Genomic DNA, 17,821 nt, shown 5'->3' on the forward strand with positions numbered 1-17,821 from the left:
CATTATGCAAGAGGGCCAAAAGAGAGGTCTTGGGACATCTTCTGAAAGCCTGTCGGTTCACTGTAACCCACAAATAAGTCTCAGGAACAACGTTGGACGCCCAAGGGGAGGCCAAACTGGACTCTGATTTTATTGTGGCTCTCCAGATGTCCGTGGAACTACAATCCCCATGAGCCCCTTCCAGCGCAAGCTGGCAGGGGCTCATGGGAATTGTAGTTCCACGGACATCTGGAGAGGCACCGTTTGGGCGCCCCTGCCAGTTTAACACCTTCCCGCAGCGATGAGTCTCCGCCTGCGCAGGCCGGGCCGCCGTCCCCGAGGAAGCCCCGCCCTCTTTCCGTACAACGACATGGCGGCCGCCATCGCAGCGCGGCGCTTGGGGGGGGGTGGCGGTGGGGAGGAACAAACCGGCGCCAAGGGCGTAAAGCAGCTCTCTCGCGCGACGCTGTCGCAAACCGGTGAATGGCTCCTGTGTGGTGAAGGGGGGAGCGGCGGGCGCAGCTCCTGCGGGTGGCGAGGCGGCCTCTCCGCGCCCCGGCCGAGGGCCATGGACCCCAACAGGATCATCCAGGCGCTCAAGGGCACCATCGACCCCAAGCTGCGCCTCGCGGCCGAGAATGAGCTCAACCAGGTGAGGGACCCTCGCCCGGAGCAGGAGGAGGGGCCTTGCGTGTGGGGCCCCCTCCCCACTCTCTTGGGGGGGTCTTTGGGGGATGCTTTCCCTGCCTTCCCAGGGTGCTGGTGCTGGAAGGGGGTCGTGCCGCTGCTCCTGCTAAAGGATGTGCATATATATATGTGTGTATGTGTGTCCTTTGTTGTGTTGCATCTTTTGCAGCGGTACCAAAACTTGACGCCGAAACGAGGCTCGTAAGCAGAAATTCCCCCCCCCTGGCTTTTAGGAGTGCGGGGCCTGTGAGCTCCCCTGCTTCACAAGGGGCTTGCCTCTCTGTGCCTCTAAGCATTATGCCCTGGCGTGGATAAGGGCAGGTAACGCGATCTTGGTAGAGCTCTTAAGCTAAGGAAGGTTGTTCCTGGTTGGTGCTTGGATGGGAGACCTCCAAGGAGCACCAGGGTCACGGTCTGGAGGCAGGCAACGGCAAGCCGCCTTTGAAGGTCTCCTGCCTGGCTGCCGGACAACCCTAGGATCTCCTAGCCATACTATAAACATGCTGTATGATAAAGAAATAGATGCATCCCCTGCCTGGCTGCCAGACAATCTTCTGGCCATACCGGACACGTGCCGTATGATAAAGAAATAGATTCAGGTGGGCAGCCATGTTGGTCTGAAGCAGCAGAACAAATTTAGAGCCCAGTGGCACCTTGAAGACCAACAAGGTTTTATTCAAGGCACGAGTCCAGAGGCAATGAATCTTTATGCACACAAAAACTCATATGTTAAATAAAAGTTTGTTGGACTTAAATGTGCCATTAGACTCTAAGTTTGTTCTGATAAAGGAATTAAATTGAATAATAATACATAACTCTCACATTATGGTCCCTTTTTTTCCTACAAGAAGTGTACCCACTTGATACCCTCCCTGCCCCTCCCCTGCAGTTTTAAAAGCTGCCTCAAGCAAGATTTTGGAGAAGTGAGATTTTTGTCACGGCACACAGGCCAGGGTGGGTGTGATTGGTTGCCTAATAGCGGTCAAGAAATCACAATAATAAATAAATAAATGACCTGGGACTTCTGGGTCCTCACCTAGCGCTCTGATCACTGTACCATATGGTTCTGTATTTCTGCAAACTTGAGAACAGGCATCTGAAGAATGAGATTTTCTTTCGCCTACAAAAGGTTATGCTGCAATAAGAACATACGAAGAGCTATGCTGAGGCAGACCTAAGGCACATCAAGTCCAGTTTTCCAATCACACAGGGGCTGACCAGGTGCCTCATCTTACCATGTGTGCTTCCTAGCAACTGGTTTGCAGAGGGGTGAGACCTCTGGTGCTGGAGGGAATAGCAATCAGTCATGATTTGCAGCTGTTGAGAGCTTAGTCCTCCATGAATACATCCATTTCCCTTTTAAAGCTTTCCAGTGTGGCAGCTGTGACCACACCCTGAGGTGAAAAGTTCCACAGATTAACTATATACAGTGTGAAGAAATACCTCCTGTGGATTGTCCTGAATCTCTCTCCTTTCTGTGGATCGTCCTGGGTTCTGGTATTATGGGAGAAGGAGAAGAGTTTGTCCCTGGCCACTCTCCACATCATGCATATAATTTTATAAAACCTTTGTTGTGCCTCCACTTAGCCATCCTGTTTCTGGCCTAAACTGTCCTAGGTGGTTTAACCCAGGGGTAGTCAACCTGTGGTCCTCCAGATGTCCATGGACTACAATTCCCATTAGCCCCTGCCAGCAAATGCTGGCAGGGGCTTATGGGAATTGTAGTCCATGGACATCTGGAGGACCACAGGTTGACTACCCCTGGGTTAACCAATCCTCATACAGCTCTAGTTCCCTGAGCATTTGGGTTTCTTTTTTTTCCCCCTTTGGAACCTTTTAACCTCTACCATACCCTCTTTTTTCAAATAAAGTGACCAAAATTTACACAATACTCCCAAGTGTGGTTTTACCATAGGCTGAGAGCATAGCGGTAATTTTATTGTCTGCTCCTGTTCTAATTGTATTCTCGTTATGGCCAGCATGCCATTTGCCATTTTCACATCAGCTGAACACTTGGCTGACATTTTCATAGGGATATCCACTATCACCCCAAGGTCCCCTTCTTAGCCTGTTGCTGCAAGCTCAGATCCCATCAATGTATATATGAAGCTGGGATGAATTTGCCCCTTTATGCATCTCTTTAAATATTAGTCTTTAAGATTCCATAGAACTCCTTTCTCAGTTTTGGCAGTCTGCTTTCCTACAGTCTTGGGTTTGTCCCTAATACTTGTTGGGGTTCCACATTAAATAAAATCATTTTTAAAAATAGAGTGATGACGTTCCTGTAAGCGGATTGTCCACCCTTTCTATTTTGCTACCACTTTCCCTCTGGGAACTGAGGTTATAAATTAGTGGCTACATTAATGATGCAAGCAGTTTTCACGGCTGCTTATTAACTTGGCTGTTACTTACGTTCTCATGCTGTGTGTGAAACTGCTGGAACTTGCTTCCAGGTAAATATGCATTGAAGTGCATCTTTACGGTGCAATTTTATGTATAGTTATTACTATTTCAGTAACAGTAATGCTGCATTGGATTTCACGGTGAACATTGAAAAGTTCCTATAAATCAGTGATTCTCAACCTGGGGGTCAGGACCCCTTTGGGGGTTGAACGGGCCTTTGACAGGGCAAGCAGCTTGGCCGGGAGGGAGGGCAATCCACACAACAGCCTTGCGGGGTAGATAGAGATAGAGCATTTGTCTGTCTGGAGCAGCGGAAAAGAGCAAGATGAGACAAGAGGCAGAACTGAACTGAGAAACCCGGGGGAAAAAACAATTTATATGCAATCATGAACAATGGATCTTCACGCCATTGGTCAGTTTCAGTTTAATTTCTGTGAAAATACACTTGCATAATTTTATGGTTGGGGTTCACCACAACATGAGGGACTGTATTAAAAGGGTCGCAGCATTAGGAAGGCTGAGAACCACTGCTATACATTGACTTCCATGCCACTCCTTTGGAACTCCGAATGCAAAATATTTACATTGAATCACAAGATTATAGTTGCATGATAAACAGGGCAACTAAGCAAGATGTTGTGACCTTTGTAAATTAGAGGAAAACCCCCACATATGCAGGAAACATAATTAGCATCTGTATCAACTGAGTTGGGCAGACAGAGTTGTAAAACTCTTAAAGATGTGCATAGAGAGTAGAAGGATCAGGAACTCTGCCTGGAATCTCTGTGTTCTAAAAACTTTTGTTATGCCAGTAAAATCCAAGCACTGCACAAGAAGCTGGTGCAGAGCCATTGTGCCGATTAAGCATTGTTCACGAGTTTCTCAGTGGGAAAATAATAAACTTAGAGCCGTAAGTAGCAAATTCTGTTTGACAGTTGCATACAATTGGTCTCTTTTGGCCCTGCTGCTTCAGCATAAAAAGACAACGACTGCTGGGTACTAAAAACAGTTCCAGGGTTCATTTGGATCTGATTGAAAAAAATGAAATATGCAGCATGCTCTGCTGGTACAACCTTGTTTTCGGTTAGTTTGGATGCAGAATATGCGATATGTGGCTTTTGAAACGGGGAACAACGTAATCCTTAGCATGCAATGTAAGAAAGCAAATACAGTCAGTTGGCAGTCTTCTTTGAAGAAACACAATCACAATGGCACCCCGCTTTGCTTGAGGTACTTGTGAATTCCCCTTCAACAGGCAGCTCCTAAATACAAGATCTGTTACTTGGAAATCTGCTTCTCTATGACCTTATTAAATAAACTGACTGGGCTAGGTTAGAATATGATAAAAATTTCATGTAAGATCAAACAAGGGATAAAATATCGACCCCCTTTTTCTGTGATAAATAAAACAAAGGCTGAACTTGATGCTGGAAAGCATTATCAGGGCTGAAAAGAAATCCCAGGGCATGTCTGCTCCGAGAAATTTGACGCTTAAGTGGCTTCTAGGAATCAGGCTACATAACATTGCCTTGGTTAGAGTGGCTGTCAAAGGATTTCAAATGAAACATGATTTTTAAATGGATCAGTTGAAAAAGCTATCCAAACCTGCCTTTTCTAATTCATTCTCCCCACAACCACCCCTTTTTTTGGGGGGGGCTGAAAGACCACCCCCACCCACTGTCATCTACGCTCCAGATTCCCCCATTGTACTAGCCAGGGGTTGCACGGATTGCTTCTGGGGACCCAATGGCTCAAGAACTTTTAATTGGCTGAGTAACACTAAGGAGATACAGGCCTAAAGCAATCCACAGCTGTCCTTCAGATCTCAGATTGTTTTAATTCTGTTTTTCATTGTGAAGGGCTTCATATATCATATATAAAGAGATGCCATTTCCCATCCATAGGCAACACCCAGCCGTGGGTTTGGATTGGCGTTCAGATTGTATTTCTGTAAAGGGCTCTGGATGTTTTCCCAGGCTCTGTTTATAACACAAAAACGGCAGTATCGTAGTGTCTCTGATGCCAAGTTCTTTCCAGTTCATGGGTGAGATTTAGTAGAACTTGGATCAGGGCCTTTTCACTCATGGTCCTTTAAAACTGGCTACCCTGTGGTACCTGACCACTGGGTCATATTTTTGTCCTATACACGTGATCAGACGTTTTATTTAAGCTTGTTCTTAAAGCGTACCTGCTGTGATTGCAATATTCTGTGTGTTTTTTGGGGAGGGGGGCTCTAGAGCAGGGGTAGTCAACCTGTGGTCCTCCAGATGTCCATGGACTACAATTCTCATGGGAATTGTAGTCCATGGACATCTGGAGGACCACAGGTTGACTACCCCTGCTCTAGAGAACAGAGGCATGCAATATAGGCCCTGCATTTTGAACTGGGGCAGCTTAGTGTGTTGCAGGCATTAGTGCCCCCCCCCATTTTTAAAAGTCAAAAAAGGGAACTCTTGGTCTCTAATGCTTGAGAATGCGCATATTTCCACATTTGACACGTTGGGACTGTCAGACTCTGAATGACGCCTTCTCATCCTTGTTGATGTTGAAACAGCTCCCACCGGGAAATGTAGGATGTGTTTCTGTAGCATTTAATGTTTCTGTAGCCTTTAATCCCAACTCGAGAGCTTTATCACAGAAATAGTAAAGAGCATTTGAGTAGTAAATTATTATTGTGAAATTGCAGCCCAGAAGGCTCTTTTCCCTAGCCATCAGCCGCTTGCTAAGCTCCTGATTGCATCTGCTTTCCTTTCAGTTTTCTAGCCTAATAGACTTGGAGAGTTCCGGGGGAGTGCTTGCAAGTCAGCCGGGAGGAGAGCAGCTACAGTCTGTGGGGTGCTATCCATGAGTGGCAGGTGCTGATTCATTGGCCCGCAGCCTTGGGTTTCCTCCGTGCTCATGTTTAGATCGCGGCTCTGGAGCTGTTGCAGCTAGCACAAGGAAATCTGGCAAAACTCTCTGGCATTGGAGCCCTCTAATAAGTGCCAATCTGATTATCTTCTCGGGAGATGAAGGGCTATAATTGATCCAGGATGTGTGAACTCAGTCCAGTCGGCTACGTCAAGCTGAAGGCTACCGGGCATGCTGCAGAGAGTGCAGCAGTTACATTGCAATAATTTGTGAGTTGGGCAAACGAGTAGGGCTAATGTTGAACCCAGTTGCTCTCTTGACCCGATAGATGAGTTTCAGTTCTAATAAAAAGGGCTGTTAGCTTATATTTGAGGAGCTGTGAGAATTGCGAGAAGGGAAAATGGGAAATTTCCCCACTGAAGTGGGAAAATGCAGTTTGTTTCTGTTCATGATTTTCAGCCACCATCCCTTTGAGGGGGGGGGTTGCAAAAAGCTTGGAAGACAGCTTTAAACTTTAAAGGGACTGCAGAAGACAAGGTGAAAAACAGATGTGCCACAGGGAGGCACTCTCTACTACGCTGTCTTCTAGTCCTTTTAAAGTTTAAAAGGATTGCAAAAGACCAGCTGAGGGACACCTCCCTGCCATGGCCTGTCTTCTGCACTAGACGGCAAAGACTGCACTAAACAGCCCCAAAAAGCTGAGTGGTGGGGAGCCTCCCCTCAGCCGTTTTTGCAGCTTTAGCTGGGAACGGAAAGCAGGAGTTTAAAGAATCTCGGAGTCCCTTTAAACCCCTGCGTTCCGCTCCATCCGTGAACCGCACAAACTGCTCTAAAAGTTTGTGGAAGTTGAACTTCTGCTTGTGAACGACAACCATGTGACTTGGTTCATTCCCATCCTGAGCTCAGAGTGCATTTGGGCATTAGCAAATGCCACGTTTCAAATGCAGCATGCTTTGTTGCATGGTAGGCATTCTTCACAATCCTTCTTGTTGGAATGTTTTTGTGATATTTGGAAAAAAAGTTTTACAAAGGGAGTGGGGAACAGTTTATATTAAAATATGAACACTTAAAGGTGTTTTTTTGCCCATTATACCAAGATTTTGAAAAGAATAACAGAAGACAGCAAAAGGCTTCATGTTGAAGTTTATACACTATACAGAATGGTGGAATGAGCTCCCGGGAGAGCTGCGGGCCCTGCGGGATCTTTCAACGTTCCGCAGGGCCTGCAAGACGGAGCTCTTCCGCCAGGTCTATGGTTGAGGCTGGGGCTGCTGGGGTACATCGACTGCTCTCCCCCAGGCTTCTTGACATCGTTGACCTCCTTCTCCACCCCCCCTTTTTTTAGGAATGGGGGGTAGGAAGGGGATCTTATTATTGTGCTGCCATGTTGTGACATTTTAAAGTCTTTTAATGGGAGTTTTAATGGGTTTTTTAAGACATTGTAACCCGCCGCGAGCCATTTGGGAGTGGTGGGAAATAAATCGAAATAATAATAATAATAATATACAGAATAAAGTGAATAATGGGCAAATAAAAATTCAAAGCAAATGCATGTAACTTTCTTAATTCAGTAATGGCATTTCCTAATTTGCAAGTATCTCTCACCTCTGTGTTCACTATAAAATGTGTGCATTAAGACTACTGGGACCAATAATCAAATACCATTTTTAAAATTAAATGAGTGAAATATGGTCGTTTCTTCATCTCTTGAGATTATTGCATACTGCAGAAAGCTAAACGTTGAATGAAGGTAGATTTTTCTTAAAGTAATCTTGAAGTTAGGGATAGATTGCACGTGGAAACACTTAATTTCTGAAAACATTTGTACTCCACTCCCTCAGAGAGGTTAACCAATACAGTAGATTCAAGGTACATCCCAAACAGCACAATTAAAACTGTACCAACCGTATCACACAGCAATTAAAAAAATAAAATAATAATAAAATAATAATAAAGGCTGGATTTTCTGCCCATTCTATATAATTCAGTTTTGCAGAATTTCCTGAAGAACATAGAATCATAGAGTGGCAGCGAACCTCCAGGGTCATCTAGTCCACCCCCTGCAGAATGCAGGAAATGGCCACAAGGGTCTTACATTTTTGGACAGCGTGTTCTTAAGTCTGGAGCCACTATTGTAAATGTTCATGACTGTAGAGCTGAGAGATTAGCTACTGCCCAGAAGTGGATAGAGAGGAGAGACTTCTGATATGATCAGGGCCACTGCACAGGATCATATTCTTTAAAAAAAAAAAACCCAAAACAGCCCAGGCACAAACCCTACTGAATTCAAGGATGGAACTATCCCGATTGCATCTAACCCAGTCCAAGGAAAGCATGTTAAGTTCCCCTGACCTCGATAGCAAATTACAAACTTCCTTTTAAAATTAATGGTACCGGAAACATTTATCATGGCAACAACATGCCTTATTTGGGAGGAAGGGGATGTTCCGTATTCACGGTGCTGCTATAATGCTTCAATGTGTACAGCGAATGCAACTTTGCTGATTAACTCTTGGTGTGATTTTCCAGTCCTACAAGATCATCAACTTTGCTCCTAGCCTGCTACAAATAATTGTTTCCGATCAAGTGGAGTTCCCAGTGCGACAAGCAGGTGAGCAAAGGTTCTGCCACCATTTACTTCTGCATGTTGGGCATGAGGGATTTGCCTTGGCCATTGGCCATACGTAGGGCTCTGCCACGAGGGAGGTGCTTGTAACTGGCATGCCGAATGCCACACGGGGGTTCCCAGAACTGGGTCTTCCTTCCCAGATCACGGCTGCACTTGCTTTACCATTTAGCCAGCTTAAGCAACCTTTCTCACACTGCTCAGTCTGAATTTTTCGTCATTTTCTGGAATTCAGCTGCCATTTATCTGAAGAACATGGTGACGCAGTACTGGCCGGATCGGGAGCCGCCGCCCGGAGAAGTGGTATTTCCATTCAACATTCACGAAAATGATCGGCAGCAGATCCGGGATAACATTGTGGAAGGAATTATTCGCTCTCCAGACTTAGTGAGGTAGGCGAGGCTCAGGGAAGGGCGGCAGCAGGTCAGATAAGTTTTATTCTGCAAGATATTGTTCTAGAAGTGGAACTTTTCCCAGGAAGTGAGGCGGGGCTTCTTTGGTTTTGAAGGAGACAGAGAGACTTGGCAGCCTATGAGGATTGATGATGCAAAGTGCTGGGCTTGGTTCATTCATTCATTCATTCATTCATTCATTCATTCATTCATTCATTCATTCATTCATTCATTCATTCATTCATTCATTCATTCATTCATTCATTCATTCAAATAAAAAGGGGTCAGTGAGATTCAGGAATTTCTTATGGGATGGTGTGGGGGGAGAATAATGTCAGGCTGTCTGTGGCATGTCCTACCTACTGACTGTTGGAAGGTGTACTCCGCTACTGGAAATGGGGACTTTTGAAACGTTTCGCTTCTCAACTTCAGCAGAGCAAGGTTCATTCTAAACGCCGGTTCCCCTTTGAAGGCGTAACTTTCTGTAAAAGCAAAGCTGCAAAAGGAAACTTTCCGACTCCTTCCTTATCTTTCCCCCCACGTTTCCAGTGTTTTCTTGGCCACCAGCTGGGACTCGCATAAAGGCCTGGCTCCCGTGGCAGAGATGTGGGAGGAGACCGTGGCCCCCTTGATCAGAGAGACCCCGGTTATAACTAGAGAGGGACAGGGGGGTGGGGGAGAAGCAAAATGACGGCAAGAACAACCCGGCAGCGAATACAACCGAAAGGATCACGTAACAAGAACGAAAAGCATTAGAGTCAGTCCTGAAATTTGCAATAATTCTTAACGAGAGGTTTCCAGGTGAACCCTTTCCAGGGGATGGCCATCACCCTCTGTGCCTATGTCGCTGTGGGGCACCATGCAGAGGAGACGTGGGCTCCGAATCGTGAAAACTCCTGCTGGAAGAAGGGCTGTTAGTCTTTAAGGTACCATTGGGCTCCCGTTTCATTTTGCTGCTACAGCGTAATGATGCAGACCTGCTTGGAATTACACAGAGGAAGGCCAAAGAGAAACGCTCAGGGAATGTTATGGCCCTCTTGCAAGAGTGAAGAAGGTTTGTTTCCCTGGTAAGGGTAAGGAAATAGGAATTTAAATGGCTCTCTTAGCTGAGAGTTGGTTGAGGTTATCGGTTTCCAGCACGGAGGCTCGGTGTGGTGGTGGGAATGACATTGTACCTGCCAAATGTCCACACATGGGTGTCACGTTTTAATAGGGCCTACCTCAAGCTTTCTCAGCCAAGGTTTCATGAAACCCTGGGGTTTCTTGACGGCCCTGGAAGGGTTTCCCGAACAGGTGGGGATTAATTGATTTTTTATGTATTTTAAAAATTTGTTAAACATTCATCGGGTGATATGACCATATGGCCACTGATGGTCCTGGGGGTGGGGTGGGAAGGGGAGGGACCCTGGGTAGGCCTGTAGACAGCCTTCTTTCCCAACCATGTTTTGCATGATTGCACCGCTTCTGTGATTTCTTGGAGGCTGAAGAATGTTCCCGGGATTTCTCAATGATAAAAAAGTTGAGCAAGGCAGGCCTACCTGAACCTCTATGTCTCCGTCCCACATAGGATCTTGAACTGTTGCTGTCTGGGCCTATGTGTGCTGAATTTTATATGCAGATATGAATGCATTCGGGCAGGACAAGTGGACCTGGCAATTAGTGAAGGAAGGTGCAGTCTCACTCTCCAGCAGGCATGATTTCTTCTCTATTTGGGGGGGAAGACTGTCCAAGTCAGCCCAGGATTATCCATCACAAGAGTGATGAACTGAAAGGCCCTTGCCTATAATCCTTTCTTTCCCAACCACGGGGGGTGGGGGTGGGGGGTGGATCTTCATTTTTGCTGTCATTTTATTCTCTCCCTGCCTCTAGTTTCTCTGCTGTTTTACTAAAGCAGCCTTTCTCAACTTATTTTTATCATTAAGAAACCCCTGAAATGCCCTTCAGCCTTTGAGAAACCCCAGGAGTGGTGCAATTGTGCAGAATATAATTGGGAAGTGGAGCTGTGGGCATGCCCACCCGGGGGCCCTCCCCTTCCCACTCTCTCCAGGCCAATCATTGGCCATGGGGGCGTGGTCCAACATGACCTTATCTGGCAGGGGTAGTCAAACGGCGGCCCTCCAGATGTCCATGGACTACAATTCCCATGAGCCCCTGCCAGCGTTTGCTGGCACGGGCTCACGGGGAATTGTAGTCCACGGACATCTGGAGGGCCGCAGTTTGACTACCCCTACCATATATGGTCATATCATCCAAAAAAAACTTTAACCAATTTTTAAAATATATTTTAAATATATTTTAAAAATTGATTAACTATCGCCCATTCAGGATACCTTTCCAGGGCTGTGGAGAAATCCCATGAAGGCCTACACTAAAGCTTAGGATCTTTACTAGCTTTCCTCTCTTTTTGAAAAAGAGTCGGCATCTTGACTTTCGTAGTTGTGACGGATCACGGTTTCGTTAACCCACAGGTGTAACTCCAGACCTTTACCTTGGTGAAAGGTTTCTGATCCGCCTTTTTGGTTCGGTTTGGCTTTTAGTTGGCCAGAGACATTTGTTAAGGAGCAAACCTCACGCCAGCTTAAAGCGTTCGCCTCCCATCCCACGTGCCAGGAGATTGTGTTTCTTTTTGACTCTTCTCCTTTCTCTCCTCTTCTTCCCCAACTTTTCAGGGCCCAGCTGACCATGTGCCTCCGTGCTATTATCAAGCATGATTTCCCAGGACATTGGACGGCAGTGGTAGACAAGATAGGCTATTACCTGCAGTCTCCCAACAGTGGGAGCTGGTTGGGAAGTCTACTGTGCCTCTACCAGTTAGTGAAGACCTATGAGTAAGTAGATCTTCCCTTGCAGCAAGTGCAGGGGGGCGTGGTTGGGACGCTTCTGGGCCTTTGATATGATTGCTTTCCTGGGGGGTGGAATCCACCCATTCGCTCAGGAAGTAGAAATAGTTGAGAGGCCCAAAAGCCATTCATGTATGCTTTTTCCATTGAAATCCAAAATGCTAACGAGCATCCCACTGTATACATTATTATAAAAAGCTACATGTATAAGAGCCTCTTGTGGCGCAGAGTGGTAAGGCAGCAGAAATGCTGTCTGAAGCTGTCTGCCCATGAGGTTGGGAGTTCGATCCCAGCAGCTGGCTCAAGGTTGACTCAGCCTTCCATCCTTCCGAGGTCGGTAAAATGAGTACCCAGCTTGCTGCTGGGGGGTAAAATGGTAATGACTGGGGAAGGCACTGGCAAACCACCCCGTATTGAGTCTGCCATGAAAACGCTGAAGGGTGTCACCCCAAGGGTCAGACGTGACCCGGTGCTTGCACAGGGGATACCTTTACCTTTGCCTTTACATGTATAAGATGTAAACCATATATATGTTAACATTAGAAACATGCACCTGTGGTAAAATGAAATTAATCGTCATCCTTGACAAAACCGCAGCATAACAGAGAATGATATATGTTGTTGTTTGTGTGAACAGCATGTGACAGGAATACGGTATTATATCCCGTTTTCATAATGTCTTCATCAGAAGAGATAAGATGAAATTCCTGTGACTAGGACTCTGGTTTTGATCCACGCTGCTGCTGAATAACCTGGCTTGCTCTGTCAAAATGTAACCTTCCGTGAGCAGTAGGAAGTGTTCTTTCGATGCTCGTACCTGGAAATGGAGATGCCTTTAAAAGAATGGGCCTGATATGGGAGAAGGGTGAAAAAAAAAAGGTTCTAAAATTCTCCAGCTGAAGTTCACGCAAATTGCTCGATGTTTTAGAGGGGGTTTGGTGCCATGTGGCCCTGTGAACCGTAGTTTGTGCCCCAAGTAGCCTGTGTTTCCCCCCTTTTGTTTTGGATCTGATGGTTGTGCTGTGGGTTCTTACGAAGGGCCAGGAGCCAGGGGGTGACGGAAGTCTTACTGCAAACAGAATAATTCAGGTAAGAGCACGGCTATGCTTGCTGACTGTTCTGGGCCTGGCTCCTTCTGCAGGTACAAGAAAGCCGAGGAACGAGATCCCCTGATTGCCGCCATGCAGATATTCTTGCCTCGGATTCAGCAGCAGATGATCCAGCTCCTTCCTGACAACTCCCATTACTCAGTGCTCCTCCAAAAGCAGATCTTAAAAATTTTCTACGCCCTCGTCCAGGTATTTTGTTCCTGAAGCAATGTCATTCTTACGTTATGGGGAAATGGCCAGGAAAAATCCTCCTAGACTTCTGTCCTGTGTTTCTGCTTTGAAGTGCTTCCTTAATTTCATTCTTTCAAAAAAGCATGCTTAAGATGGTGGCCTCAAGCACACACACCAGCGCATCTGAGAAAAGAACATAGGGAGAATCCTGATAGATCAGGCCAGTGGTCTGTCTGTTGCACCACCCCATCTCATACGGTTGCCAGGCACTTTCTCTGAAGGGCCACCAACAGGGCAGAGAGGTGAGGGCCTTTCCTTGATGCTGCCTCTTGGGACTGGGAGTTTTACTGCCTCTGAATATAAAGGTGCCCTTTAATAGCCACTAACAAACCCAATTCTTCATGAATCTGTCTAATCCCGTTGTTAATGTTGCCTGTGCGGAGAAAACACCTGACATGCTTGTGTTTTAAAACTATTTTTAAAAGGCCTTATTTTATAAGTATTTCTAGAGTGGCAATTTTAAATTAAAAAACCAACTAAGAAATAACATTCTAAGATCACATAGTAACATAAATTCCCTCTGGAATTCTTTTCCCCCTTCCCAATTTGCAACTAAATAATGATGATATTGGCAGGAATTAAAACTTAAGAAGGAATCAATGACGCACAAGGACAACAGTCTTTAATAATTGAACAGCCTCTCTGCGTTTTGCATGCAGCTTCCTCAGCTTTTTTTTTTTTTTTTTATAATAATTTTATTGTTTATTATTATATAAAGCATTTACAGAGAAGTTGTAAGGAGAAAACGACCAGTTGATATGGTTTGCCATCTCTTTTAACATAGATATCTAGTTCTCATCACATATTATTCCTAGTCTAGAAGTTTTTACCATATTTCTTAGCCAAGTGATTGTTAATACATATGAGATCTGTTATAGGAATACATTCTGTTATTATCTTAAATGATATTAGGTCAATCTCCTTCATAAGTTGGCCCTAACCCAAGAATTACTACTGTTGTCTTGTTAATGCCTATAAAATATGGTTTGTCATCCTCTTTTGGCATACATATTAACATACATATTCAATTCCCATCGCATATTAATCCTGATCTAAGAGTTATTACCATCTTTCTTAACAAAGTAGTAGTTGATACATAGGAAGGTATAATCTATTATAAGGATATATTCTATTACTGTCTTAAGTGATATAAAGTCAGTTCCCTTCATATATTAGACCTGTCCTAAAGATTGCTACTGCTTTTTTTTTTTTTCTCACAAGAAGCCAGGAGAATACTCCATTGTTCAGCTCATCTTTCAGGTGGTCGCAGAAAATGAAATTGTATTTTTTTCCATAGTAGAGTGTTTCTGATTGTTCTTCTGTCAGGGCCAGATAAATCTCTTGCTTGATTCTTGCTTGTAATCGCCTTTGAGGGGGCTCTGAATCCTTTGTCAATCTGGATCTCTTCCTCTGGTCGCACAGAAATATCTCCTGATAGCTTCCTAATTGCTGTCGCTTTTGAATAGACTCTTTTTATTTTGCTGATCCAAATCATTTCCTGCTCTGAATAGACTTCCAGGTTTTTGGTACTTTCCTTCCATGAATCTGTTTTCCCGGGTTCTTTAAAGATACTTTGGGTTTTTACATCTCTGGCACTCTCTCCCTCCTGAAGTTTCACTTGATTTACTGTTGGCTGAGCTGCGTCATCAGCTGGTCTCTCCGGATCTTGGGCTCCATCCAAAAACTCCCCCTTAGTCCCACGAATTTCCTTTTCCAGCTTATTGACTGCTTTCAGTATCTCTGAGTTTCCTTTGCATAACAAATGGAAAAGCTGTGCCTTTGTTAATTCTTCCATAGTTCTAGGCAGTCACAAACTATAAACAGAAAGTCTCGTGAGGTCTCGCGGGAGCACGAGCGATCCCAAATTATCAGTTTGTCGATCTCCGTATCAAGTCAAATTCTCCCACTGAACGTTCACCCATAAATCTTCAAAGCACTCTCTTTGTTTGGTTAATGGGTGTAATTAGCTGGGAGTCTCTCACTCGGGGAAAGAAGGAATTTGCTTGTAAATTGGTTGAGGGGGGGGGAGGGAAGAGCTTGTGAGAGGAGAGAGAGAAAAGCCAGAAAGCTTTCAATTCTTACTGTTGTAGGTTCCAGCTTCTGTCAGCTTCTGCTCCTATCGATCTGGTAAATGATGGTCTGGGAAGAATGTGAGGTCGGCTGGTCGTTTCAAGCTTGTAAAGTTGTTTGCGACAAAGACGCCATCTTGACCTTGAGCTCAAGCCGCTATTAATCCAGGGAGGTCTTGCTTCTCCCTACGGATCTGTAGGACCCTCAGGTCACCGTTCCCGGTTCCTGGGGCGACCGGTGACCAGATTTGCGTATCTGTTCAGGTCAGCCAGGTGCATAAGCCCCTGACCCTCGGCATGGCTTAAGAGCTGAACTGAAGTCCAGCTTTCTTTATGGCGCCATCTTGAGGTTTCCCGTCCAGCTTCCTCAGCTTTCACGCGAAACATAAAAATATATTTAGTACATTATTTTAAAAAGTCGGAAAAACGTCTTTGTTTCTTCTTCGTTTTGCCTTCATGTGGCCCCCTTTGCAGGAATTCAACTTAGCCTGTCCCAAATACATAATTGGAGAATCCACGTTCCATATTTAACAGTTGCCCTTCCCTATGCTGAAGTAATCTCTGATAAGGACTGCTTGACCTCCTTTTCTGAAAATCATTAGAGACACAGTCTTCAGGATCTCTTTGGGCGGGCCATTCAGCAAAGTGAGGGCCACCACTGAGAAGGCCCTGACTTAGGATGAGAAGCATTCAATGATCCTGGGGTTGCAACAGCAAGCAAGAGCTGACGACCGCAGTTGGTGGTGCTGTTAAGCTTCTGGAATAAACTCTCTTTTTGCACAGAAACAGCAGACTCTTGGACCTTCACATCGCAGTGCAGCTTTTAATCACATGAAATCTGTGGCATGTTTGACTCCACAAATTTCATTTGCTGGCCAACCTCAGAAATGACGGACTGAGTAAAAGGAGCAGCTTTTTGCGTTTGCTTTGTATTACTTTGGTGCATTGCACCAATTACCCTCCTCCTACTTTCCTTTCTGATATTTCTGGATTTCTCTCTGTGACTGCTGTGTCTTTCTCCTTAAAGAAAGAAGCCCTTAATGTTTCAGTGTGGGACAATCACAGAATGGTGATTATCCCACCTAGGGCCCTCCTCCAACATCCTCTCCCGTCCTGGACCAGAAGGGAGCAGTTCAGTTGACACCGGGCAGCTACAGTGATTTGATAGATTTTAATGTTTTTAATGCAACGTGGTTTTATTATGTTTGTGCATCATTTTTTATTATGTTTTGTACATTATTCATTTAATATTGGATTTCTATGACTGCCCTGGGACAGTTGTGCCGAAAGAGGCAGTCATATGAATGAATGAGTGAAGTTGGTCCCACAATTCTATTTATTTATTTATTTATTTAGTAAGTAAGTAAGTAAGTAAGTAAGTAAGTAAGTAAGTAAGTAAGTAAGTACTGGGGGGATAAACATCGCTGGATCCATGGGACTCAGCCAGCTACCGCCCAGTCTCGCATCTTGTGTTTCTGGGTAAGGTGGTTTAAAGCCGGGGTAATCAACCTGTGGTCCTCCAGATGTTCATGGACTACAATTCCCATGAGCCCCTGCCGGCACATGCTGGCAGGGGCTCATGGGAATTGTAGTCCATGAACATCTGGATGACCACAGGTTGACTACCTTTTGTTTAAAGGGCTGCCGTGGAATAGCTGCTGGCATACTTGGAGGAAGCTTTGGTGCTCAACCCATACCAGTCAGGCTTCTAACCCGCCAATGGGGTGGAGACAGTACTGGTCGTTTTGGTCGTGCCTCCATCGATAAAGAGGCATCCAGGATCACCTCTCAATGTCTGCCGGAATTAACAGTAAGAAAGGCAGCACTATGGATGTCATGTTCCATGGAGCACCGTGACACATTCTGCACCTTCCCACTGATGATGACACTAATTTTTTTCCCCTTCTGGGACAAAGCGCAAGCTGTACATTCTGGGAGTGGCGTTTTCCGAAAGACGAGAGATCTTTGCTGTTTTTGTATCCAACCAACATCTTTCTTTCTCTCCTCCCCTTCTTTTTCCCAGTATGCCCTGCCGCTTCAGCTGGTGAATAACCAAACCATGACTCAGTGGATGGAGATTTTCCGGACGGTCATCGACAGAAACGTGCCTGCCGTAAGGTTTACTCTTTGGGCTAATGTGAACTTCTTTAGCGGTTGGTTCGTGCAAGGAGTGTATTGGTGCTTCTGTTGCAGGGGCAGCGCTCCACCAGAGAGGGCGCTCCTTTGTCATGAGTGGCCACCACTATGTCGGGCTAGCATCTTTCAGTGAGCCAAAAAAATACCGAGTGCTCCTCCTCCTCCTCCTCCTCCTCTTCCTCCTGCTGCTGCTGCTGCTGTTGAGGTTGCCAGAGTCAGGGGTGGGGTTACATACCCCTGTTCCCTTTAGAGCTTCTAGGAGGTTCTGAAGTTCAAGTGACCCCTTCAGCTCATTGGCCCTGGTCCCAGCCTTGGGCTTAAAGGATCCTGGCTCAAGCAGAGGCTCATATTTTTGAGGCAGGGTCTGTGAGGATGTACCAGAGAAGCTTCAGTGTTGCACAGGCCAGAGGTATGCCTGCTTTGACATCTCCCAAAGACAGGCTGCAGGACCCACATTGTTGGGTCATCCCCGGAGCGTGAGCATTGCTGAATGCATCTG

At 45.6% G+C, this 17,821-nt stretch overlaps 1 protein-coding gene across 3 annotated transcripts in view; it reads left to right on the plus strand.

Annotated features, from left to right (window-relative positions):
- The first annotated feature begins 398 nt into the window (after nt 1-398).
- Nucleotides 399-17,821, plus strand: part of IPO8 (importin 8) — a 51,299-nt gene continuing 33,876 nt past the window's right edge. The window contains exons 1-7 of one of the 3 annotated variants that reach the window (XM_077339954.1): nt 399-631; nt 8,449-8,530; nt 8,781-8,937; nt 9,900-10,004; nt 11,607-11,765; nt 12,919-13,075; nt 17,210-17,299. In XM_077339954.1, the coding sequence (XP_077196069.1) occupies nt 548-631; nt 8,449-8,530; nt 8,781-8,937; nt 9,900-10,004; nt 11,607-11,765; nt 12,919-13,075; nt 17,210-17,299 (834 nt within the window). In that variant the 5' untranslated portion in view covers nt 399-547. The remainder of the gene's footprint in view (nt 632-8,448; nt 8,531-8,780; nt 8,938-9,899; nt 10,005-11,606; nt 11,766-12,918; nt 13,076-17,209; nt 17,300-17,821) is intronic. The other 2 variants (XM_077339955.1, XM_077339956.1) reach the window with 2 other exon arrangements.

This window comes from Paroedura picta, chromosome 5 (assembly GCF_049243985.1).
Source record: "Paroedura picta isolate Pp20150507F chromosome 5, Ppicta_v3.0, whole genome shotgun sequence".
NCBI lineage: Eukaryota > Metazoa > Chordata > Lepidosauria > Squamata > Gekkonidae > Paroedura > Paroedura picta.